Source organism: Trichosurus vulpecula, chromosome 3 (assembly GCF_011100635.1).
Source record: "Trichosurus vulpecula isolate mTriVul1 chromosome 3, mTriVul1.pri, whole genome shotgun sequence".
Taxonomy (NCBI): Eukaryota; Metazoa; Chordata; class Mammalia; order Diprotodontia; family Phalangeridae; genus Trichosurus; species Trichosurus vulpecula.
Window position 1 is genome coordinate 95644286 of NC_050575.1, and position 25380 is coordinate 95669665.

A 25380-nucleotide genomic window follows, 5' to 3' on the forward strand; every position below is an offset into this window, starting at 1 on the left:
TGTGACTTGGACAAACCCCTTCCCCTCTTTAAGTTTCAATTTTCTCCTCTGTAAAATGAGAGGATGGAACAGATCGCCTCTAAGGGGACCCTAACTCTCGGGACCATGATTCTAGCATTTGTGCCTCCCCCATTCCTCACCCCCCAGTCCAGGTACCTGGGATGCTGCTCATAAACATGGCCCCCTGTAGCCACAGCTATGCCCGGCTGGGATCTCTCCTGGTTGCTCTTCACTCGGACAAGGATGGCGGTGAGGGCAGCAGCACAGAGGCGGGCAGCCCGGGCACACACAGCCCCACACACCTGCTGTACCTGCTCACAATCCTGGGTGCTAGGGTTCAGGCCGAGCCCCTGCAGCACTGCTTGGGCCCGAGCCCTGCCATGACAGGGGCTAAAGAGGGAAGGGACTGAGCTGTGACTGGGGGTGTCCAGGCCTGAAATCTCACCACCATAGAACTGCAACTAGGGTGCTGATGAGGGGCCCATGTGTCAGTATCAGATAGAAGGGATGCCCCATGGACCATCTGCCCTTAATCCCTTATTCCCTTTCCCCCTCCCCACCCCCATGACATACACATTCCCCTCCAGGCCAGGGACTCCCAAAAGGCCTCCTATCCCAGGCTGGTTGATCCAAATCTTTCTCCTTCACAAACCAGAGACTCTCAATGTTCCCTCAACTCACTGTTCTATCTCCATCACATGCTCTATGTGCACAGACCCACGGGTTAGCAGAGCAGGGGAGGTGTCGCCGCCAAAAAGGGCCCTCTGGCCAGCCAAATGGATCAGCACCAAGCGTACGAGTTCTCCCAGGTACAGACCCCCAACCATCTTCTCAAACCTGGGGAACCAGAGAAGAAAGGGGACCACTGTCATCACAAGGCTTGTCCCCAAGGCAGGGAAGCAAAATGGGCATAGTGGACTCAGCTCTTAGAGTAAAGGGGGAATGAGGGTGGGAGGGAACAGACCAAGGCCCCACCCCAAAAGAGACCTAGCACTATCATTCATTTTCTCCCCTTCTTCAAAAGGGTACATAGATATTAAGGAGGGGTGGATGGATTAGGACACAGAAAACAAAGCATCTCAATCCTCTCCAAACTTCAGCATCCCCTCCAGCATCACCTTTGAGTCCCAGGATTCAAGGATTCCTGGTCCAGTTGGAGGTCAAAGGGTGTCTGCACAGGTTCCAGGGCCCCGCTATCTCCAAAGGAACCCCACTGAACATTGACACAGATACGCCCCTTGTCTTCTCCCAGCTCCCTTACATGCCGGGCCTCCTCCATGTAACAGGCATTGGTCCCTGTGTCTGTGGCCAGAGGGGACTGGTTACAGGTTCTGCCAGTGAATGGGCAGTAGAGCCATCCCCATATTGCCCACCAAGCAGAAGCATCCTCACCTACAACAAGCCCAATCTCACATGCTTGGGGCCTGGGGTCACAGCTCATCATGGTGCCCACTGTGTCATTCACTACAGCCACCACCTCAATGCTGTAGGCCTGGGGAAGGAGAGGTCAGTAGAGGGTGGTCAGAGCCTGATTAGAGGGAGTGAAGAGATGTGATGCCATCACCACTGCCCATCAAATACACTTCTGGGTAGTTGGTGCTACATAATGACTGGAATCTAATTTTGATGCACATTCCTGGAATCAATAAAATTTAATACACCATTCATCCAACATTTATTTGGCACCTGCTGTTTGCAGAGCACCATGTCCGAATTGGAAGAAACTGTTAGTTACCTAATCTAAGTCATACCTGAACAGGTGTCCCTTCAACAATACTGCCTTTGAGCAGGGGCCTGAAAACCTCCAAGAATGGGAAATCTACTCACTTCCAAGCCACCCCATTCCACATTTGGAGAGTTCTAATCATTAGGAAGCTTTTCCTGACACCAAACCAAAGCTTGTCTCTATAGCTTCTATCCATTCGCTCCTTGTTTTGCCTTTGGACCTGACACAAACCCAGATAACATGATAGTATAATCTAAATTCATAAGTGAAGAACTGAGTGCCCTTTGGCAGAAAGTTGTTCCTGACCAGAGGATTGAGGAGGGCTTCCTGGAGAAGGTAGCTTTTAAGATGGGCTTTAAAGAATGGACTGAACATAACTTACATGGAAACGTTCTGCATGAGTGCACACGTATAACCTATGTCAAATTGCTTGCCTTCTCAATGAGGGGGAGGTGAGGGAGGGAGATAATTTGGAACTCAAAATTTGGAGGAAAAAGAATGTTAAAATTGTTTATACATGTAATTGGGGGGAAATAAAATATTAAATTTAAAAGAAAAAAGGAATGGATTGTAATTTGACAAGCAAAAAAGGGAAGACATTCCACGCATAGAGACATAGTTGGGGAACAAATGGTTAACCAACATGACCAGAACAGACAGTTTGTGGAGGAGAGAAATAGAAGATGCCTGTAAAGATGGAATGGCACTAGATTGTGGAGGGCCTGGAGTGAGAGACAAAGAAGTGTGCCTATTCCTGGGTAGCCAGTGCGCTGTATTGAAATCTGTCTTCAAATCCCGACTCTGATGTCTACAACTTATGTGACCTTGAGTAACTTCTCCATTTCCTCCTCTGTAAATAAAAGACATGGACAAGATGATCTCTAAGGTCGCTTCCAGTAAATGACATGCCCACACCTATCAATTCATTCAACATTCCACTGACTTTTATTGTGGACCTATCATGTGCCAGGCACTGTGGTAGGTGTGGAGATACAAAAGCAACAATGAAACAGCCCCTGATGTCAAAGAGCTTTCATTTTATTGGGAGTGAAACAGAGAAAAGTACAAATACAAAGAAAAGTAACTGGAATATTTACAAAGTAAACAAAAAACAATGAGGGGGGGCAGGATTTGCACCAGGAGGGATTGAGATAGGCTCCAGGTAGCATCTGAACTCAGTTTGGAAGGAAGTTAGGGATTCCCTGGGGGTGAAGGTGAGGCAGGATTATAACCAGGCATGGGCAACAGCTCGTACAAAGGCCTGGATAGAGATGGGAGATGAATGTTCTGTTCGGGGAATAGCAAGTAAGCTAATTTGATTGAATGTCAAGTGTGTGAAGGAGTATAATTCGCAATAAACCTGGAAATATAGACAGCTTGGCACCAAATTGTGAAAGGCTAGAGTGAGGGCAATTTTCTCTTTGTCTCCCCAGCACCTAGTTCACAGCACCAGGCAAATAGTAGGCATTTAATTAATGCTTACTAATTGATAGATTTAAAAACCAAAGGTTATTCTGGCAGAAGTAGGAAGGCTGGATAGGAGGAGATTAGGGGCATTAAGCTCCTTAAACAAGTAGGTGCATGAAGCCAGTTCTGACAGGAGCTAGGGTATAAATCCCTTGGCCGCCATGACACTGCTCTTGTCTTGGTGCTTGCCCATACCATACCTAGCTGACATAGTCTCCCCGGCTGGATTAACATCCATGTCCTGCTGATCAAGTGTGGGTCCCCCAAGGCTCCATCGCAAGCCCTCAGTGATCTCATCAGCTCCCATGGATTCTCATATTATCTCTATGCAGATACCTCTCAAATCTATATATCCAGCCCTGAAATCTCTCCTGAATTCCAGTCTGGCATTGCCATCTGTTTGCTGGATTCAACACCAATCTATCCAAACTGAACTCATTATTATTTGCTCAAAACCCATCCCTTCTCCATACTCTCCCTAATTCTGATGAGGGCAGCATCCTTCTTCCAGATATCCAGTTTCACAATTTCAGCATCTATCCTTCCCTCTCCCTGAGATACTTACCAACTGTGTGACCCTGGGCAAGTCACTTAACTTCTATCTGCCTCAGTTTCCTTAACTATGGGAATAAAAACAGCACCTACCTTCTTGAGTTGTGGTGAGGCTCAAATGAGATATTTGCTTAGCACAGAGCCTGGCATTCCATCTCCCTTCCCCCCTATATCCAGTCATCTCCCCATGGGTCATATCCCCACTGCATCTCCCACATTCATCCCCTTCTCTCCACTCACAATGGACGAGTGACATAGTGGACCCCTGAGGCAGCCCACTCCATTTCGGAATAGCTTTTGTTGTCAGGATGCTTTTTCTGACATCTAGCCTAAATTTTATCTCTTTGAAATTCCTGTCCACTGCTTCTAGTTCTGTACTCTGGAATAAAACTCAATTTCCCTCAAACTCATAACTAATCAGTTATCAAGTCTTGTCATCTTCCCCCCCCAACATCTCTCACATCCATTCCCCTCTCCCACAGCACCCCTCTAGTTCAGGGCCTTATCCCCTTTCACCTGGACTATTTCCATAGATTCCTAATTGGTCTCCCTGCTTCCAGTTTCTCATCTCTCCCATGCATCCTCCACATAACAGCCAAATTAATATTCTTAAGATGCATGTCTGACTACCTGCTCAAAAACTCTCTTCCTGTGATTCCCTATGGCCTCTAAGGATAAAATGAGACCTCGGTCAGGCATTTAAAGTTCTTTGAATCCGATTCAGACCTACCTTTCACGCATTATTTCATAACATTCTTCTTCATAAGGTCTATATTCCAGCCAAACTAAACAACTGACTATCCTGCCAATAGTATCCATTTCCCATCTCCACATCTTGGCACAGGCAGGGCCCCATTTCTAGAACATACCCCCTCCTCACGTCCATCTCTTCAAATCCATACCTTTTTAAATTTAATTTAATTTAATTTTTGCAAGGGTGGGGGGAGGCAGGGCAATTGGGGTTAAGTGACTTGCCCAAGATTACACAGCTAGTAAATGTGTCATGTGAGGCCAGATTTGAACTCAGGTGCTCCTGACTCCAGGGCCGGTGCTCTGCTCACTGTACCACCTAGCTGCCCCTAAAATCCATACCTTCTTTCAAGGCTCAGTTCAGGTGCTTCCTTCTGCTGTATGCTCTTCTTGATCTGTCTTGTTCTAGATCCTTAAATTACTTAAATTAAATAACATTTCTTTATCTGTGTACATATTCTATTCCCCCTGAAGATTTTAAGACCCTGAAGGGCAGGGGTCTTTGTTATTATTTGGGTCTTTACATCCCAGTGCCTAACAGTACCTGCACATTATAGGGGATCCTTAATAAACTTTTGTTGAATTAAATGGAATGGATATGATGGATAAGAGTGGAAAAGATTACGAGTCACCCAAGAAGCACTGTTCCTCTTTAGGACATCTGTGAAAGCTAAGTAGAAATCTCTACCTAGCCATCTTAATAGACAGACATCAGTTTTATCAATTATCAGATGAATGTTCTCTCATACACTCCCTAGAAGCCATACCAACTGTCCCTACTCCCAGTGTGGAGATGCACCAGAACCATCTTTGCCTTCTAACACCTTCAGATCTTGCTTATATTGGAAAAAAGAAATCTTCTCTAACTGGTTCCCTACCTCCCCCCTTGAGCAACCACTCTATTTCTGTCCTTTCATTCACTGTCACACTTTTCTAGAGTGGTTACCCTCTCTACCTCCTCAAATACACTCTAAGCCTTAGAGTCTAAGGTCTTTCCCAGCTTGTGAGCCTAAGTTCCCACAAGGCATCATTCTTGCCTCAACAACCAGCTATCGGCTTTACTCTCCATCATCCCACAGAAACCCTTTTCTCCATGTTCACTTGTGACCTCTCGATCATCAGATCTCCTGATCTTTTCTTAGCCTGCATCCTCCTTGACCTTTCTGTATCAAGCCTTGCTTTCCATGATACTACTACTCTCTCCTAGATTTCCTCCCACACCTGTGTACTCTTCTTGGTTCCCTCACCGTGGCCTCTCCTCAAGGCCTCTTTTCTTTAGCTATATTATTTGCAAACACTCCAGCTTCTTGAATCATCAAACTAACTCCCTCAGGTAAATAGCTACTATATGGTAACTTATGGTACTATAAGGTCAATTGTCCTTCTCCCTTCTGATCCCATCCCTTGCCAAGTCAACCACTCCAGTGGTTTCTTTCTTATCTTCAGCCAAGTTCCTTCTCTCTTTCTCCAATCCTTTATCTGAGCACAGAAATCTCAACCTGGATTCCCACTGGCGCCTCAAATTCAACATATCCAAGATGGAGTTTAACTTTCCCCCAAAACCTATTCTTCCCCTTAACTTCCTCATTTCTGCCAATGGCATCACCATTCTCCTGGTCACTTGGGCTTAAAAATCTCCAGTGTCACTTCTGACTTTGCTTTCTTTTTTTTGGTGGGGGGAAGGCAGGGCAATTGGGGTTAAGTGATTTGCCCAAGGTCACACAGCTAGTAAGTGTGTCAAGTGCCTGAGGCTGGATTTGAACTCAGGTCCTCCTGACTCCAGGACTGGTGCTCTACTCACTGTGCCACCTAGCTGCCCTCGTGACTTTGCTTTCTTACACCCCCATCCACCCACTCAACACGCATTTCATCAGTCACCAAGTCTTAGAAAGTTTTTCCTCTTCCATCTGCCTAACCTTTCTTATTTCCAGTCACTATCCAAGGCCAAGCTCTCATAGCTTTTTGCCTAGACTACTATAATTGCCTCCTAGCCATTCTTCCTATCTCCAGTCTCTCCTCCTTCCACTGGGCATACAACCAGGTTTGCCTCCCTAAAATGCCATGTTTGTCATATGCCTTTCACAGCTCCCCACCTCCTACACAGTAACATCCAAACTATTCCATCTGACATTAGAAGCAATGCATAGTCCAGCCCCATCTTACTTTTATACCTTCATCTCATACCAGTGCCTACCCAAGCTAGAGTCAGGCTGGTCTCCCCGCTCAAAGATGCTACATGCTCTCTCCTACATCCCCTGCACACTAATGCCTGTACCTTCATCACTGGTATCCTCTCTGGTGGGCCCATCTAAACCCTGCTCATCATCTGAGGCTCAGTTCCATACAACTAGGAAATTTTAGAGCTAGGAGGCTGAAGGGTTCTGGCTGGCCCGGCACAACCTGATGTCTTTCTTTTCTGAACTTCTAGAGCCCTGACTATTACTCCCTTGGCCTGTAGCAAAGGCAGCTTGGTACTGTTAGGAAAGCTTCGTATGCATGTTATCTCCCCAGTATTGGGAGCTCCTCAAGGGCTGGGCTTTATCATTTCTGTCTGCCCCAAGAGAACTGGTCACATAGTAGGCTTTTGAGTAATAAATACAACAGTAGAGCTGACAGAGACCTTGTTGCTGTTTGTGCTCAGTCATGTCCTACTCTTCATGACTCTATGAAGCGCATCAAGCCCTTCTCTCCTCTACTGTCTCTCCAAGTCTGTCCAAGCTCGTGTTTGTTGTTTCCACAACGCTGTCTATCCATCTCATCCTCTGCCATCCCCTCCTCCTTTTGCCTTCAATCTTTCCTGACATTGGGATTTTTTCTAATGAGTTTTGTCTTCTCATTATGCGGCCAAAGTATTTAAGCTTCAGCATTTGACCTTCCAGAGAATTAATTTCTTTAAGTATTGACCTTATACAGAGATCTTAAACATCATCTATTTCAATTTCCTTATTTTACAGAAGAGGAAATTAAGGCTCGGAGATGGCACTAGTTAGCTTAAGGTCACACAGTGTTTAAGTGGGTGACTCAGACACAAGTATCATGACTCCAAACCCACAATTCTTTCCATTGCACCATATCTCTTCTGGCTAATTAATTACATGCTCGTAGTTCACCATTTAGAGAGGGAAGTGACCTTCAGGTGATTCAGTCCAACTCCCTCATTTTTCAGAGGAAGAAACCATGACCCAGAGCCAGGATTCACTTGCCCAAGTTCACAGAGGTCATAATTGGCAGATTAGCAGGACAAGGACTGAACCCTCCATGCATCCCCACTGTCCTGCTGGGGATACTAGTAGAATTCCTGGCACTCCGAGCTTCAGGGTATCTTCTTTACCCAAATTCCCCCTACCCTCCCCCTCTACTCACCCCCTGCCTCTGGATGGCATCTCTCAGCAGCTGTACCACATCCTGGCCCTCCACACCACTGCACCTGAAGCCCTTGGTCCAGGAAATAAGGGTGCTCTGGGGAGGGAGCAAAAAAGGGCAATTAATTAATCCTCTCTGCTATCATCCCTCTGTTTCCCTCCTACATAAAGCTCTTCCCCTAGGAGATGATCATCAAGGGAGCTAGCAGCCAGTTCCTACTCACCATAGACTGAAAGCCCCCAATGCTCCCCCATCTTACCTGGTCCAGGCCTGTCTGGTGACACGGGAAGGAAAAGTTGAAGCCCAGCTGAATGGACTGAGACCCCACCTTTAGCTGATCCAGAAATTCCACCAAGCAGCCAGCAGCAAAGTCAAAGAGCTGTAGGAGCAGGAAGTGAGGCTGCTGGGGAGATCAGGGAAGCCAAGGACAAGTGGGGAAGAGGAAAGGCCAGGCCACAGTGTGGTGGGAGGCTCTGACCTCCATGATGGTTATCCCATGCCTCAGAATCCTCAGCCATGTGACAAGGTCTAGCTTCTAGGAACATGAACAGTGCACACCCCGTCCATTCTGCCCAAACCACCTGGGCCAACAGCTAGAGATCAGGCCTCCGGAAATGCCCAACATATAATATGCCTCCAGGGCACGCCGGATATCAAGTTTTCCCCCCAGGGCTTGTCAGGGCCTTTAGGGTACACCTTGGGCATGTTGGTCCCTGAATGTATGGCCACTGAAGACCCAGCAGCTTACCTGTTGACCAGTGCCAAGCATGATTTCTGTGGGGATGGTGAATTCCCAGCTTATTGGTTGTGTTCTCTGGCCAGTAACGCCTCCGAGTGTCACCCACAGCACTCGTAAAGTGGCTCCTGAGGCCCCTAACTCCAACACCAGGAAATTGCCCTGCTCTAGGGTTGGGGATGGAAGAGAGGAATAGGGACAGGAAGGTTGTTTCCTGCTCCTATCCTCCCCAGGAGAGCCCTTCCCCTATAAGCCCTCCCCTATCTTCAGCCCCTCTCCTCCATGCCCACTGAACCTCCTGCAATATGGAGATGGAATAGTAAGCTGGGGGCATAGTTTCTAGAGAAGAAAGAAAGGCTGTCCATTGGCCTTTCTCTGAGGTAAGCAGGACCTGAGGTCCTGAACCCTGGCCCTGGGGCCTGGCTCAAGGAGTTGGGGTCAGGAGTGACTTCGCTCTTGGGATGCATCTGTTTCTGGAGCCTGAATCTACCAAAGCCCTGAAACCCACCAGTGCCTTGGGGGGTAGATCGAACATAAGTGGGCAGCATCCGCACAGTGGGGGTAGGGTCCGTCTGCCGGCACAAAGCCTGCTCCATGTCCTGAAGGATGCCTGCTTGGATCTCTTGCAACTGCTTCTCCATCACGTCAAACTGTTTCAGGCACTGCTGCACCTGGAGAGGATGATGGGCAAGTAGGGGTCGTCGTGCTAAAGTCAGGGCTTAGGCTGGCATCCGCCACTCACACGTCAGCTGCCTCTCTCAAAGCACTGTGATGAGTGACTTCTAGCCTCAGAGAATGTACCTGTTCCCCTCTCGCCTTGAAGTAACTGCTACTGGAACTCGTGCCTAGAGTCTGCAAAAGAGGTGGTGCTCTGCCTAGAGCGCAGGGACCGGGTTCAGGACAATCCTGCCTCTGAAACTTACTTAGCTGTGAGATTCTGGGCAAGTCATTTAACCTCTGTTTTCCTCAGTTTCCTCAATTGTAAAATGGGGTTAATATTTAATATTTAGAAAATGCTTAGCCCAGTGTCTGGCACACAGTAGGTGCTTAATAAATGATTGTTTCCTTCCAAAGAAGTCTGTGAGGTAGGTACAGCAGCTATTACTGTTCCTTTCTTATAGAAAGAAAAACTGAGTCTTGGTGGAGTGACTTGTCCAAGGACACATAGCTGGGACTGGAGATTTAGAGCCGGAAAGGACTGGAAGCATCATCTAACCCTTTTCATTTGACAGATAAAAGCACTGAAGCCCAGAGGAAGGAACAGGCTAGCCCAAAGCAAGGCAGCTTTAACAGAACCAGGGTTTGAGTGGATTTCTCCCTCCAAATCCAGTGTTCTTTATGTGACACCAGGCTCCCACACACACATACACAGCCACAAACCAGCAGGGCTGGGGCCTAGAGAGAGAAAGAGGCTCCTTCTGTTCCCCTGCCCCCAACTAGAGACTTCAAGCAGAGAACAACATCTTTTATCCTCACTAATTGACTCTCACTGTTTCTGTTGGAAACCTTTGCTTTCCTCAATCTCCATATGCTGCGCTCCCTCTTAGCAAATTTCCTGACCTCCTATTCTACTGAGAAAATAGTCACCCTCCAGCATGAGCTTCCTCTTTTCCCCTTTTCTGTATCTCCAAACTCTTCTACATCATCTCCCATTCTCCTCTCCTTTGCGCCAGTCTCTAAGGAAGAAGGGACTCTCTTTCTAGCCAAGGCCAATGCTTTGTCTCGCGTCCCTGACCCCATACTTTCCCATCTCCTCTGAAAATGGACTCCTTTGATCTTCCCGGCTTTGTGTCATCTTCAATCTCTTTCAATTTCTGGCTCCTTCCCCTCCTGCCTTCAAACAAGCTCAAGTCTTCCCCATGCTTAAAAATAACCTTCACTTAACTCTGCCAACCCCTCAAGCTCTCATCCTGTATGTGCCCACCCTTTCACAACCAAACTCTTAGAAAAAGCTGTCTATACTTATTGCCTCCACTTCTCCATCTCCTTTCTCACTACTTTTAATCTGGCTTTCAGTCCGGCCGCTTTACTGAAACCACTCTCTCCATGAGTAGCAATGATCAGAGCCAATTCAGGTGAGGTAGGCAACTGGAGAGATAATCCACTCCTGGCTGAAGTTCTACTGCCACCCCACCCCACTCCCACCCCCAGAGCTCCACTGCTGAGCATCACTACTTTCTACATTACCATACTTGGTGATCTCATCACCTCCCACAGATTTAAATTACCATCTCTAGTCTCATATCTACCTCTCCTGCCCAGTCTCTCTGCTGGCCTCCATTTTCACATCTCTGGTTGCCTTTCAGACATCTTGAACTGGAGGTAGACATCTTAAACTCAGTATGTCCGAAAATGGAATTCATTATCTTTTCCCTCTGAAATCCTACCCCGATCTACCTTAATAAATGTTTGTTGAATTAAATATGCTCGATGACCATTTGTTGGGGACATTGTAGGTAAGATCATTATTCAGGTATAAGTTGGGTTCATCTATGAAATTCCTTTTATCTCTAAGAATCTGTTATTTTATTGCCCAGAAAGAACACCAGCTTCTGGTTAGGCTGGTGTCTGAAGCCAGAGGGAAACCAAGTCTAGGTGTGTCCACAGCTCATGCAGATGCTTGGAGGCCTCATTCCCATCATCAGAGCTCTGGTTCTGGTTCTTCTCACTTGGGATCCCCAAGGAATGATGTCTAATTTGCCCTGTTCTTATACATGACCCAGGCTAGAGCATGCCTGACTCCTCTCTGAGCACAGAAGAAGCATCAACTTCTAGACCAAATGCAGCCACTCAATAGATGGGATATGATCTTGGCCATGACACGTCATTTCTCTGAGACTGTCTCCTCATCTATGAAATGAGGAAGGTTGCACTCAATGCCCACTAAAGGGCTCCTTCAGAATGAGTTTATTAATGCACTCTGCCACAGGCAGGGTGTCTCACACCACACCACCCCTCCACCTTATTGAGCAGGACCAAGGGGCCTTTCTAATCTCATGGTTTCTCACTCTCATTCCCCTTGTTTTCACTTCTCCCACACCCACCCATTCTCAAATCTAGTCGTCTCGTCCTTACAAGCCCAGCTATTTTCACCAAGAAAGATACTACCTGTAGCAAAAAGAGATTCTGATAGGTGTGGGGACGTCTCGAAAAGTGGAAGAGAACGGGGTCCACGAACAATCAAATGAAAGGGTACGTCAGATAGAATTGGATCCAGGAGAGGCTCATGTGGGGCTTCACTGTCAAAGGCCTGGTCTCAATAAATTTCCCCAGTCCTCAGCTCCTGCACAGCCTAAATGACAACAATGGCTCTCTCCTTGACACTGAATTGTAATGAATTCCTTGAAGCTGGCAATCACCAGAGGTTGTGAGATGCAGTGGAAAGTGCTGGACCTGATGTCAGGAGAACCTGGGTTCGAATTCCTTAACCATTGTGTGACCATGGGTACTTTGTTTCCTCACCCATAAAATGGGAATGATACCTATGGTACCCACCCAACAGGGTTAGTGTGGATTTAATCTCAGTTTATATGATAATACATACTAAGTGCTTTGTAAACTTCAAAGTTTTCTACTCTATAATATGTCTAATATTGCAGTTTACCAGCCTTTGCCACAGAGTTAGTGGGTACTGGGGCGGTGAAGGAAAACAGTGGGGCGAGAAACCTTTGGGAGGCCACAGGCTCTGTTTCCCCACAAAACCAAAGCACACACTAACGGTCTGCTCCTGACCTTCCTCTCATCCTGTACGTCTTTCATTCACTACCTAGCTCAGGATGTCTCTTGGAGGTCTGTGGCTGGGGAAGCCTCGGGAAAGGCAGCGAGGCACAAAGGAAAGGGAGCCAGGAGATGTGGATCTGGACCCTGATTCCTCTGCTTCCTAAGCCTTGTGCGGTCTTGGCCAAAGCAGTTCACTCCTCTGAGTGAACTTAGGCTCCTTAGGCTCCTCAGGCTCCTCACCCTTCATATGGGAGCTATAACATTTAGACTACTTACCCCTGGGGGTTGTCGTGAGGAAAAGCCTTTGCAAACCCTCACATGTCACTGAAACATAACTATTATGCAGCTCTGACTCGGTGGCACAAAGAGGGCCAGGAGGGCAGCATAGACAAAGGCGCTCAGAGGAGACCCTAGGATCTGGTGCCGGCTCCTCCATGACTCTCACTGGACCATTATTCAAGCTATTTTCCCTCTTCTGGGCCTCAGTTTCTTTCTCTGTCAAGTGAGGAGGGTTAGACTAAATGATTACTAAAGGTTGTATGAGTTTACATATTTAATGAAACTTCAGAATTATGAAAGGCCAGACCCCTCCCCAAAATCATTCCGTTCAACCCCCTCTCTTTGTCTAGCTTCTGGAACACCTCTCAGATGGAAGGAAAGGGCAGCCCGTCTTGTCATGTCATCAAAGATGTAGAGATCTTAAGAGACTTCGGAGGCCATTTAGCTAATCACCATGTCTCCACCCACCTCATTGACACATCAGAAAATGGAGGCCTAGAGAAGTTAAGTGACTTGCCCAAGGCCATTTAGCTAGTAAGTGGGAGAAAATCCTGGGCTTGTTCTACCATGCCATGATGCCAGCTTGGTGATGCAGAGCAGAAAAGGCTGTCTAGGGGAGGTACCCCGGTAGTATTAACCTATCCCAGGGCTAAGGAGCATCTTTATTGACAGAATAATAACAGCAGCTCTCATTTCCATAGTACTTAAGCTGTTTACAAAGCACTTTCTCTTCCATGACCCAGGGAGGCAGAGACTCAAAGAGCCATTAGACTATTTTACAGAGGAAGAAACTAAGACTCTGAGAGAAATGACTTGTCCAGGGTAACACAGCCGGGAAGCATGGGAACCAGGGCCTTGAGCCCAGGTCTCCTGGCTTGGTCTGGTGCTCTCTCTCCTATGTCATGATACTTTTCACAGGGCTATCAAAGTATAGGGGAAAGCTTGCTGGTGGAGATGGACTGGGTGGGTTTGAGGGAGAGGAAGGCAGCCATGAAGCATGTTCAGGACTGGTCAGTCACCAAGCTTACCAGGTTCTTCTCATTCATGTCCCTTGATTTCTCAGGTGGAGCAGAATCCATTGAAGTTCCAAGTAGGGGGCTACCTGTGGGAGGAAGGACAGAAAGAGATAAGGGGATGCCCAGGTGATCTCATGGCCTTCAGCCTCTCCAGTTTGCACAGAACCAGGGAAAGAGCTGTGGGTAGAATCGGCCCCACCGCCTGTTTCTGGGGTCCTCATCAAGGGGAGGGGAGAGGTGGGAAATGTGAGCCTATCCCACCCCTTCTGCTCTCTCCCACTGAGTCATTCACTCCTTTGTTACATGAAGAATGAATATGTGCATCATAAACATATACAGATGCAGTCAGTCTAGACATATAAGCACATTTTCAATTCAGCAAACATTTAGTAAGCACCAGCTGTGTAGGAAAACACTGGTGGATACCAGAGATACAAAAACAAGATAGTATGTAACCTCAAGAAGCTTACATTCTACAGCATGCAGACAGATAAGCAAATATGAGGCAATCTGAGAAGAGAGAGAAAACACTAATGATTGGGGGATCAGGAAAGGCACTCCATAGGAGGTAGCACCTGGGCTGAGCCTTAAAAAGAGAATTCTGAGAGGTGGAGATGAGGAGGGAGTACATTAAGGCCTGACAGATAACTTATGAGAAAGAATCTGATGGAGGGTGGCAGTAATCCCTGCTACCTTGGAGGCAGAAGCTGGTGGATCACTCAAACTCGGGAGTTCAGAGGTGCAGTAGGTAGGGCTAGAGCTGATCAGGCATCCTCCTCACCAAAATGGTGAACCCCCTCCCCCAGGGACAGGGGAGGGAGAAGAGGTCACCAAAGTGCCTAAGAAGAGTGAAATAACCCAGGCTGGAAAAGGAGCAGGCCAAAACTCCCATGCTAATCAGTAGTAGGATTAACCTGCAAGTGATCACTGTATTCCAACCTGGACAAGAAAGGGAGATTCAGTCCCCCCAAAAAATCCATATTAAAAATCTCCTCTTTACTTTAAAACTTAAAATATTAAATGTTAAGTCAGTTAATTATTAATATTGAAATATTAAGAAATAATATTTTCTCTAGCTTAAAAGACCTTGCCAGACTTTTCCCTTTAGGAAAGTTAAGTAGAACAAAATGCCTTTCTTAGAGAAATGGATTATGGGTGGTAACTAAATTAATGAACAAAGAATAATTCTTCATGGTATTGTATAATCTTTCTCATTCCCTCAGTGATAAGGCAGTCTCTTTACTCATCTCCTAAAAAACAAACAAAAGGAAAAAACATTCATTTCCATCTAGATATTGCTATTAATTGCTGAAGAATTTCAGAAATACCTTTAAAGAGAGTGTAGTCTGGGAAGCAATGGGATGGTAACTTTTGTTACTAAATTTTCTGGAATGTTACCCCAAACCATAGTTTAACATAGTATGATTTTTTCTTTCATCAAGAGTCCTGTGAAATGTTGCCTCAAATTGTTTTGGGAAGAGAGTCACGTCTGAGGGTATGGGGAAGGGAGAATAGGAACTATGCCAATTTGAATATCTCTCTCTTTAGGCTAGAAATTCTTAGATATTAGAATGATGTTAAATTAAATAAAATAGTTTTCTGGCAGGCTTGTGCCTAAAATGCAGAATAAAATGTTTATTTTTTCCCCCATTCCCTTCTCCTTACCAAGGCCAATCCCTCTGCTTGTGCCTTTGATCCTATCATTTTCCATCTCCTTGGCAGATGTTCTGGACAAACATCAGCCTCCCTCCAATCTTCAAGCTTTTCTAACCTACAAGCCCATTTCTTACAACTCTCAAACATAACCAGTTCTCCCTCATCCTTAAGCCAATATGTGGTTTGCAGGGATCCTTATGTACAGTTTAGCTGCTCATTTTTATTTGAGTTTGACACTACCGCCCAAAGCCATTATCCTAGACCTCTCCTCTCTTTCACAGCCAAACTAGAAAAAGTTGCCTATAATCTCTGTCTCTACTTCCTCTCCTATCATTCTCTTCTCATGCCCTTCAATCTGGTCTCTGACCTAACATTCAACTGAAATTGCCCTCTCCAAAGTTACCATTGATTTCTTATTAGTTAGATCAGATGCCCTTTTCTAAATCCTCCTCTTTCTAGAATTTTCTGTAACATTTGATACTGTTGACCGCCATCTCCTCCTGGATATTCGCTCTTCTGGGTTTTGGTGACACTGCTCTATTTAGATTTTACTCCTTCCTAGCAGATCACTCCTTTCTCAGCTTCCTTTGTTGGGTCATCATCCATGTCGTTGCCCCCTAATTATGGGTCTGTTGCTCTGTCCTGGGCTCTCTTCTCCCTCTATGTTCTTTCTCAATGACTTCATTGGCTCCTCTGGGTTTAATTATCATCTCTAGAAAGATGACTCTCAAGTCTATATATCCATCCCCAGTCCCCTTCTGAGGTCCCAACTGTACTTCTCATTGGCATCTCAAATTCAACATGTCCTTTAACACTCATTCTTCTCCCCTTCCCTGCCCTCCACAAACCTGCCCTTCTTTCTAACTTCACGATTCCTTCCTGTTACCACTATAGCCTTACCTCTCCATCACCCCTCATACTCAAACAGTTGCCATCTCATAGAGCCTATCTATACAATATCTCTTGCGTTTATCCCCTTCTCTCTACTCATACAATCACAACCCTAGGGTTCAAGCCTTCATTCAAGCCTGGACTGTTGTGATAGCCTCCTAACTGGTTCTTCCTCTTTTTGAATTCACAATCCATATAAGCTGCCTAAAGGATATTCCTAAAGCACAATTCTGCCCATGTCGCTCCCTTGCTCAATAAATTCCAGAGACTTCCTATTGACTCTAGAATCAAATATAAACTACTCCATTTGGCTTCCAAAGCCCTTCAATACATAAAATCTGGCTCCAACTTATTACCTATTAGTCCCCTTCATGATCCAACCAAATGGGCCTTCTTACTTTTCCCCATCCATGGCATTTATCTCCTGGTTCCATGCCTTTGCACAGGCTATGCCTCATACCGAGAATGTACTTTCTCATCTCTACATCTTAATAGTTCTAGTTTTCTTCAAAGCTCAGGTGAAGTACCACCTCCTACACACTTTCTAGATCCCCTCCAGCTGCTAGGGGAAACCCCCCTCCCATTACCTTGCATTTACTGCATGTGAATTTACCATGTGTAAATATGTATTATGTATTTCTCCTTCTGATAGAAAGTAAGCTTCCTGAGGACAAGGACTCCTTCATTTTTGTCTGAGTATCTGCAATGCCTGGCACATACTAAGCGCTCAACAAATTCTTGCTTATTGATTAGAAGCTGGAATGCCAAGTTCCCAGAACAACTAGAAGTCTGTTTAGCAGGAATATACAGTGCACGGAGGGGAATAACGTGAAATAAATTTGTAAAGGTAGATTGGAGCAAGATTGCAAAAAGCCTTGAAGACCAGGCTGAAAAAATGTATGCTTTATCTTTGAGATGGGAGGAAGTTACCGAAGTTTTTCGAGTAGTAGAATGATATAATCAGACTCATGCTTTATTTTGGTGGCTACATGGAGGATTAAATGGAGAGGGAAGACTAAAGGCAGGGGGACCTTCGATGAAGGTATTGCAGTAGTTGAGATCATGAAAGCTTAAACTAGGGTGGTGGCAATATGAAATGTAGAGAAGGGGATGGAGGTGAGAAATGGTATGGAGGTAGAATCAATTAGACTAGGAGACTAGGAAATTTACTGGATATGGCGGGGGGGGGCGGTGACATAGTGAAGGGTCAAGACTGGATCTTACAGTTGTGAACCTGGGTGACTAGAATCATAGTGGTGCCTTTGACTAAAGGTGGAGCTTGAAGGAGGGACAGTTTGGGGGATGTTGAATTTGAGATGTTGACACGGAATTGAGAGAATCGTGAGAATCAAACTGACTCATCTTGTAAAACTGACTCCATTTTGATTGATACTTAAGTTTCATGTTCCCTTAAATTCCATCTGCTTGCTAATCATGGGAATTGAATAACATCCTATTTCACATCAGGAAAAGTCCACCTCTCCCTGCTCCCAATTCTGGAAACTCAATCATCCTCCCTACCCCCAAATGGAAAAGTCCCTAATCTCTCATCCAATTAGAAATCAGATAGCCTAATCTTATATCCTGGTTTATATTCTGATACTTGTTTCTTTTAATGCATAAAAATCTATCTCCCTCTGTATTCAGGGTCCAGTGCCAAGCTGAAGCGGCCTGGTCCTGATTTATTATGTAATTGGCACGCATTGATATGCTTGGAAGCTCAAACCTTTTGTTCCCTGTTATTTCAAATTTCAACCATCACATTTTCTAGGTGGAAATACTCAACAGGTAATTGGCAATGGATTGGAATTCAGGATATCTATATCTATATATATGGACATACATGTATAGATATATATGTACATACATATATATGTATATTATATATTTATATGTGACTGATAAGGAATGAGTACATGAGGAGAGACTAAAGATGAGTGAAAGGCAATGGGATGGGGAAAGCTCCTAGAGGAAATAGGAAGGAATAAGATTTGACCACCACAAAAATGATTATAATAACAGCAGCAGCTAACATTTATAGTGCTTTGCTTACAACGTACATTACGTACGTTATTTCATTTCAAGCTGTGAAGTAGGCATTATCATTCTCATTTTACAGATGAGGAAATTGAGGTAGACAGAAGTTAACTGACTCACTTGGGCTAACATAGCTAGTTTCAGAGGTTCCCAAAGTGGGTGATACCACCCCCTGGGGGATGCTGGAATGGCCCAGGGGGTGGTAGTAGCCTCAGGTATAATTGGGGGGTATTGAATAAAAATAAGGGGGCAGTGGAAGCATAAGGAAAGAACAGAAGAAAATTTTAAAAACCATTTGTTCATGTTTCATCTGTTGTGTAACAGAGTTAAAATCATAATAATTATATTATTTTCCAAATAAACACACAACATGCAAGTTATAACTGATTAGTGGTCAAGTCCACTGACAGGTCTTAACAAGCAAGTGTTGGCAGGCAAGAGTGTCCTATATTGTCGGGAAGTCCAGCATGTATAGGCAGGAATATGTGCCTGTAATGTCTTGTTTACAATATATTATATGGTTACATGAAGCAATACTGCATCATCAAAATTTCATACAGGAAAAAAAACCCACAAGTTTATAATAAATTCTTAAATTTAAGATACATCATTTAAAAATTTATTTTATATTTTTTAAAATGAAACAAATTTCAAAAAAAAATTAAAGGGTTGAAGAAAGTGGATTTTCAGGCTGGCACTGAGTAATTTTTTAAAAAGGGGGCAGTAGGCCAAATAAGTTTAGGAACCCTCTGCTAGTACCTCTTTGAGACAGGATTTGAACTCAGGTCTTCCTGACTCAAAGTCCAGCCCCTATCCACTATGCTACTTAACCATCAAAGGCCTAAGTAGAGGGTTGGATTTGGCAAGAAGGGCCAGAAGGGGAGATGAGGACCCTCATGATGTATTCTTTTCACAACAATAGGAGAGAGGAAGGAAGGGTGGCATAGCTCTGTAAAGAAAGGAATAGGTTTGAAACAACCATTACAGAAAATTTGAGAGAGAGTCAATAAGATAAGAATAAAAGGATTGCCACGCAGCAGTGAAAGCCCAACTGATAACATGAATTTGTAGAGGACCTAGTCACAAGGTTATGTGACTTCCTCTAAGAACATTCAGCCACGTAAAAACAGGACAAAAGGTGGATGGTGGGCATGACCAGCTGTTAAAGATTAGCAGATTATGCCAATTGCTGGGAGCAAGGGGGCAAGGGATTCAGGGGTGGAGGGCAATGTATAGTTGAAATGATAAACTAGACAGCTAGGACAACGAAGGGTGAAGTGAGGCCAGGGCAGGAGTGATGGCCCAGGAAAGTAGGGAGGGATGGGGGGCTGAAGCTTGCATTGCAAACGTAGGACAGGTTTATGAGAAATAACGCAATACACATACAAAGTCAGATACCCACCCCAAACAGGAAATGACATATATATGGAAATATATACATTCTTCCACCTCAGATTCACAGATAAACACTCTTACCTATGTGTAAGAGAGACATAGAGGGAGACACAGGCATGGGTACACCACTAAGACAGACATATATATATATACCTTCCTCCTCCCAATACATACCAAAAAAGACCAATATACATATTACACTCAGTCGTATACAGGGCATCCTCAAGGTCTTAGTGCAGCTTTAAGTTTTAATAATCTTTAATAACTTATAATAGTTTTTTAAAACTTAAAACTGCACTAAGATTTTGAAGATACTCTGTGTGTGTGTGTGTGTGTGTGTGTGTGTGTGTGAGGAGAGGGAAGGTGAAGTCTGTAAGAGGCCAATCCTTCTAGCCTGTTTAAAGGGTAATGCTTTACAAAACATTTTCAAATCTATGTTCTTATTTGATTATCAGAACTCTGTGAGGTAAGCAGGCAGAGGTCGTCTCTATCATAGGGAAAGGATGAGGAGTGGAATAAAAATTTATAGAGTGCCTACTATGCATTGAGCACTGGACTAAGTGATTTTCACAAATGATCCTCATGACAATCCCATTGTGGGAGTGGGCTTTATTATTATGGGGCAGCTAGGAGGTGCAGTGAATATAACAAGGGCCTGAAGACCTGAGTTCAAATGTGGCCTCAGACACTTACTAGCTGTGTGACCTTGGACAAGTCACTTAGCTCTGTCTCAGTTTCCTTATCTGTAAAATGAGCTAGACAAGCAAATGGTGAAGCCCTCCAGTAACTTGCCAAGAAGACCCCAATGTGATCACAAAGAGTCAGACACACTGAAAATGACTGAACAACAACCATACTATTTCGCAGTTGAGAAAATTGAGGCAAACTGGTGAAGTCACTTGCTCAAAGTCACATAGGTAGTGTCTGGGGACAGATTTGAACTTAGGTCTTCCTGACTCTAGACCCAGCAGTCTATCTACTGAGCCACCTGCTGTCTCTAGAGAAAGAAAGTGAAAGTATGTAAGTCTTTGTCACTACATGCCTCTAGACAGGAAAGATATGGATGTCTCTCTCTTCCCCGCCCCACATTTTACCACACGTGAGTGTTTGTATTTCTATGTGTCTACATGTACCTATACTCATACATACATACATTATGCTATATATATGTGTGTGTGTGTGTGTGTGTGTGTGTGCATAGACTCATGTACAAAGCATATATAAGACATATACATACACTATATATACATTTATATGTATATATGTGTGTATGTCTATGTGTGTGTGTGTGTGTGTGTGTGTGTATATATATATATATATATATATATATATATATATATATATATATATATATATATATATATATAATACACACACACACAAAGAGAGATCCCACCTCCCTAGAGACATGCAGAAATAAAGGCTTGGTTTTTTTTTTCTCTGTACAAAGGGTTTACCCTTTGTCTTGTCTATCTCACGGGGTTATTCTGATGATCAAAGATAAAAGAATGGATCTGAAAAGCTTTGTAAAGTATAATCCCTCTCTTAGGAAGCCACTGGAAAGGGTGGTTAAGATCCAGTTCTCAGATGACAGTCATGTTGCCTGTTTTCCTATTCAAAGTAGAAATTGGCCTTTCATTGAGTGTATGTGAAAGGGGTGGAAAGTGCATCTTGTATGTATGGGAGTTTCAAATTTAATATTTTGTTTCAATTTTAGTATGAAATTTAGTCATAAGAGGCAATAAGTTGAACCTGGCACTACTGACCAATTTATAGAAAACAGCATAGGGAAAGTTTGGGAGAAAATCACCCTGGGTCATTTGGCTTCTGGAACCTTCTCCATGGGTTGCTATGTTGGATTTTTTTTTGCATGTGGCAGGTTCACTATTTCATCTACTTGAAGACTAAAATCCTACCTCCTATGGAAAAATAGGCTTATTTTTCTTATAGCATTTGTTTTTGTAATAATAATAAACTATTTCATGAATTCAAAGTATAGCCCCTGAAACAGATCAGGATTATTACACACACTTAATATACTCTCGCATGTAATCACATCTTCCTCCTCCCCTCCGTATAAGTACTTCATATGATTGCATTCTGGCTTTTAGGCCAATGTCTGTCACCTCAGGGGTCCAGGTAGACCCCAGCTGAGTTGTCCAAGGGGGAGGGCCTAGAGTGAGCCACTCCTACACCTTTACCCCTTTCCACCACACCCTCTGCCAACCCCTAGGTTGCCACATCTCAATAGTTCCTCCTTCCCTTTGCTAAATCAGATAATGGGGACGATACATGATAAGAGTCTCTCTTCCCCCTCTCCTCCCTCTCTGCTGTAGAGAGATGTACTCATCAGGGCCAGCATCAAGAGGCTGGGGCCCCCTTGCCTCCAACCTCTTTCTCTCTAGTAGGACCAAGTAGAAGCCATGGGAGGGAATGTGGTGGGGCTGGGGAGGAAGAGGGAGGATGAGGAAGGGAATACAGGAGGCTTAGAAGCTGAGTTAATTACTCACTGGTCTTACCTTGGGATAAGGATTGTGATGCTCCTTTAATCCTTCTCTTGAGTCTTCCCAGGGCACAAGCTTACCTCTCTCTTAATTTCTTTCAGAATCCTTCTAGTGAGCCTGTTCTGCTCCAAAGAATGAAACTAAGCTGTGAGACACTGAATTATAAGGCCTCCAGCCCCGCCTCCTTCCTCCAAAGGCACTTGCCCCATAGCCCATGCTCAACTGTATAGGTTGATGACCTTTTGGGCTGTGTCTCCAGCCTTCCAGGAAAGGAGTTCAAGAAGCAGAGCTAGAAGGGTCAGAAAGCAAACACAGAAGTTGGAGCTCAAAGGGGTACTTACTGATAACTGCCCCTGATAAGGTGATAAGGTTTGCTAAGCATTCTAGATATATTTTTATCAGGTTCCCATTTTACATGTGAGGAAACTGAGTCTGAGAGGGGTTACATGATTTACTTGGTCACATACCTTGTAAAGTGGAATTCAAACCAAGGTCTCTCTAGCTTCCCAGACTAGCACTCTTTCTACTGTACATGGAAGGCTTAATTGATAAATATTTTTGAATGGAGGGTTTCAAGGTCCTTGAGGGAGAGGAGACCCTTCTAGGAGGGTGTATTTTGTCCATTGTATGGGTCCTTTCTGCAGGTACAGGTTTCCCAACTGTCTTTACTGTTAACATCCTGGTGATTAGCCTTGGAAATTTCACAAGAGCTCAAATTTCACATGAAATGAAACAGGAAGAGACCTTGGAGGTCACCCACTCCAACCCTCTCATATTAAACATAATGAAATGGAGGCTAGGCTCAGAAGTTGTGACTTGTTCAGGATCCCATAGGAAATAAGAGGCAAAGTAAGGATTTGAATCCAGACCCTTAGATCCTACCTTCAGCTCTTTTCCATTGTATCATGCTGCCTCCCCTCCCCAAGGGCAGCCAGCATTCAGAGTCTTAGCGGGTTAGAGAACCAGAGAGAGGATGACCAGAGAAGGTAGACTGGGAGAGTTGGGTGATCAAACTAAGAAAAAGGGGAAGGATGAGTAATTAAACTACAGAAATACACCCCCCACACAACTGCTTCCATTTGCCTCTGGTTTCACAAACTGATGTTTCGAAGTATGAGGCAGAGCAGAGCACAGCAGGTGATAAGATCTACAAGCACAATAACATATGATGGGATAGAGGAAGAAGTTAAAATCTGGTATTTCAGATACTCTCACAGAGAGAATAACAGAAGAAAAAGGGTACGGCCTTGGAATTGGCAAACAGAATTCAGAAGAAACCAGAATGGAAAGGAAATAATCAAGAGGCCAAAACAAAGGAAAACTTCTTGGGAAAGGGTGTGACAAATGAATGTTACTTAAAATGAGACTGAAAGGCAGTGGGGAGAGAAGATTTTGAAATAAGCCTGTAGACTTGATTGGAAAGAGTCAGGTCAAAAGAGGGAAGTAGTTAAATTTTTAAAAGAAAGAAAAATTTATGAAGTAAAGTAAATGAAGTAAAGTAAATAAATTTGAGGAACTTGGAAAAGGGCAGGTCTTTAGGAATGGGGAAGAAAGTGTAGGAATAGACCAGCATCAAAACAGTGTAAATAGGGATAAAATTAATCACAGGAATGAAATACTGACTTAAAAGAAGACAAAAATCAATATAAAAGAAATAAAAGGAGAAAAACACAATTCTAACAATCATAACTTTAAATTTGAATGTATTAAACCATTCAATAAAATCAGAGAGGGTAACAAAATATATAAGAAAATAAAACCTATCTACTGTATATGAGAAACATGTGATATCTATCTCTAACTTATAATAGCTAGCATTTATATAGCATTGTAAAACTTACAAAGCACTTTACAAATATATCATTTTATCCTCACAAAAACCCTGGAAGGTGGGCTCCACTTATAGGTAAGGAAATCAAGATCCAGGGTCACAGTACTAAGTGTTTGAAGGGTAGATTTGAACTTGGGTCTTTCTGACTCCAGGTCCAATGGACATTTATTTACTTGTCCTTTCTGGTCTTTAGTTCCCCCACTCTATAAAATAAAGGGTTGAATGAGATGGTCTTGAAGATCCCTTCAATCCCTATTTCTTTTTTTTTCTTCTGTTAACAATTATTATATTATTTAATATTTTAGTTTTCAACATTGATTTACACAAGATTTTGAGTTACAAATTTTGTCCCCATTTCTACCCTCCCCCCATTCCAAGATGGCATATATTCTGATTGCCCTGTTCCCCAGTCAGCCCTCCCTTCTGTTACCCCACTCCCCCCCATCCCCTTTCCCCTTACTTTCTTGTAGGGCAGTATAGATTTCTATGTCCCATTCCCTATATATCTTATTTCTCAGTCGCATGCAAAAACAACTTTTTTTTTGAGCATCTGTTTTTAAAACTTTAAGTTCCAAATTCTCTCCCCTCTTCCCTTTCCACCCACCCTCCCTAAGAAGGCAAGCAATTCAACATAGGACACACATATATCATTATGTAAGACACTTCCACAATACTCATGTTGTGAAAGACTAACTATATTTCCCTCCATCCTATCCTGTCCCTCTGCATTCAATTTTCTCCCTTGACCCTGTCCCTTTTCGAAAGTGTTTGCTTTTGATTACCTCCTCCCCCTATCTGCCCTCCCTTCTATCATCACCCCTTTTTTGTCCCCTTCCCCCTACCTTCTTGTGGGATAAGATACCCGATTGAGTATGTATGTTATTCCCTCCTCAGGTCAAATCCGATGAGAGCAAGATTCACTCATTCCTCCTCAACCTACCCCCTCTTCCCTTCCAACATAACTGCTTTTTCTTGCCACTTTTATGTGAGATAATTTACCCCATTCTATCTCTCCCTTTCTCCCTCTCTCAACATATTCCTCTCTCATCCCTTAATTTGATTTTATTTTTTTAGATATCACCCCTTCATATTCAACTCACCCTGTGCCCTCTGTCTATGTATATGTATATTCCCTTCAATTACCCTAATACTGAGAAAGGTCTCATGAATTACACACATCATCTTTCCCTGTAGGAATGTAAACAAAACAGTTCAACTTTAGTTAGGTCCCTTATGATTTCTCTTTCTTGTTTACCTTTTCATGCTTTTCTTGATTCTTGTGTTTGAAAGTCAAATTGTCTATTCAGCTCTGGTCTTTTCACTGAGAAAGCTTGAAAGTCCTCTATTTTATTGAAAATCCATATTTTGCCTTGGAGCATGATACTCAGTTTTGCTGGGTAGGTGATTCTTGGTTTTAATCCTAGCTCCACTGACCTCCAGAATATTATATTCCAAGC

The 25380-nt window shown here is 44.0% G+C and overlaps 1 protein-coding gene across 2 annotated transcripts in view; it reads right to left on the reverse strand.

Annotated features, from left to right (window-relative positions):
- HK3 (hexokinase 3) overlaps nt 1–13683 on the reverse strand; it is a 37854-nt gene extending 24171 nt beyond the window's left edge. The window contains exons 1-10 of one of the 2 annotated variants that reach the window (XM_036751712.1): nt 13622–13672; nt 11141–11146; nt 9103–9265; nt 8607–8761; nt 8118–8237; nt 7859–7954; nt 1393–1492; nt 1119–1302; nt 682–837; nt 157–390 (exon numbers count right to left, since the gene is read on the reverse strand). In XM_036751712.1, coding sequence (XP_036607607.1) covers nt 157–390; nt 682–837; nt 1119–1302; nt 1393–1492; nt 7859–7954; nt 8118–8237; nt 8607–8761; nt 9103–9265; nt 11141–11146; nt 13622–13672 — 1265 coding nt within the window. Of the gene's footprint in view, nt 1–156; nt 391–681; nt 838–1118; nt 1303–1392; nt 1493–7858; nt 7955–8117; nt 8238–8606; nt 8762–9102; nt 9266–11140; nt 11147–13621 lie in introns of both variants that reach the window. The other variant, XM_036751711.1, reaches the window with a different exon arrangement.
- Nucleotides 13684–25380: the final 11697 nt, after the last annotated feature.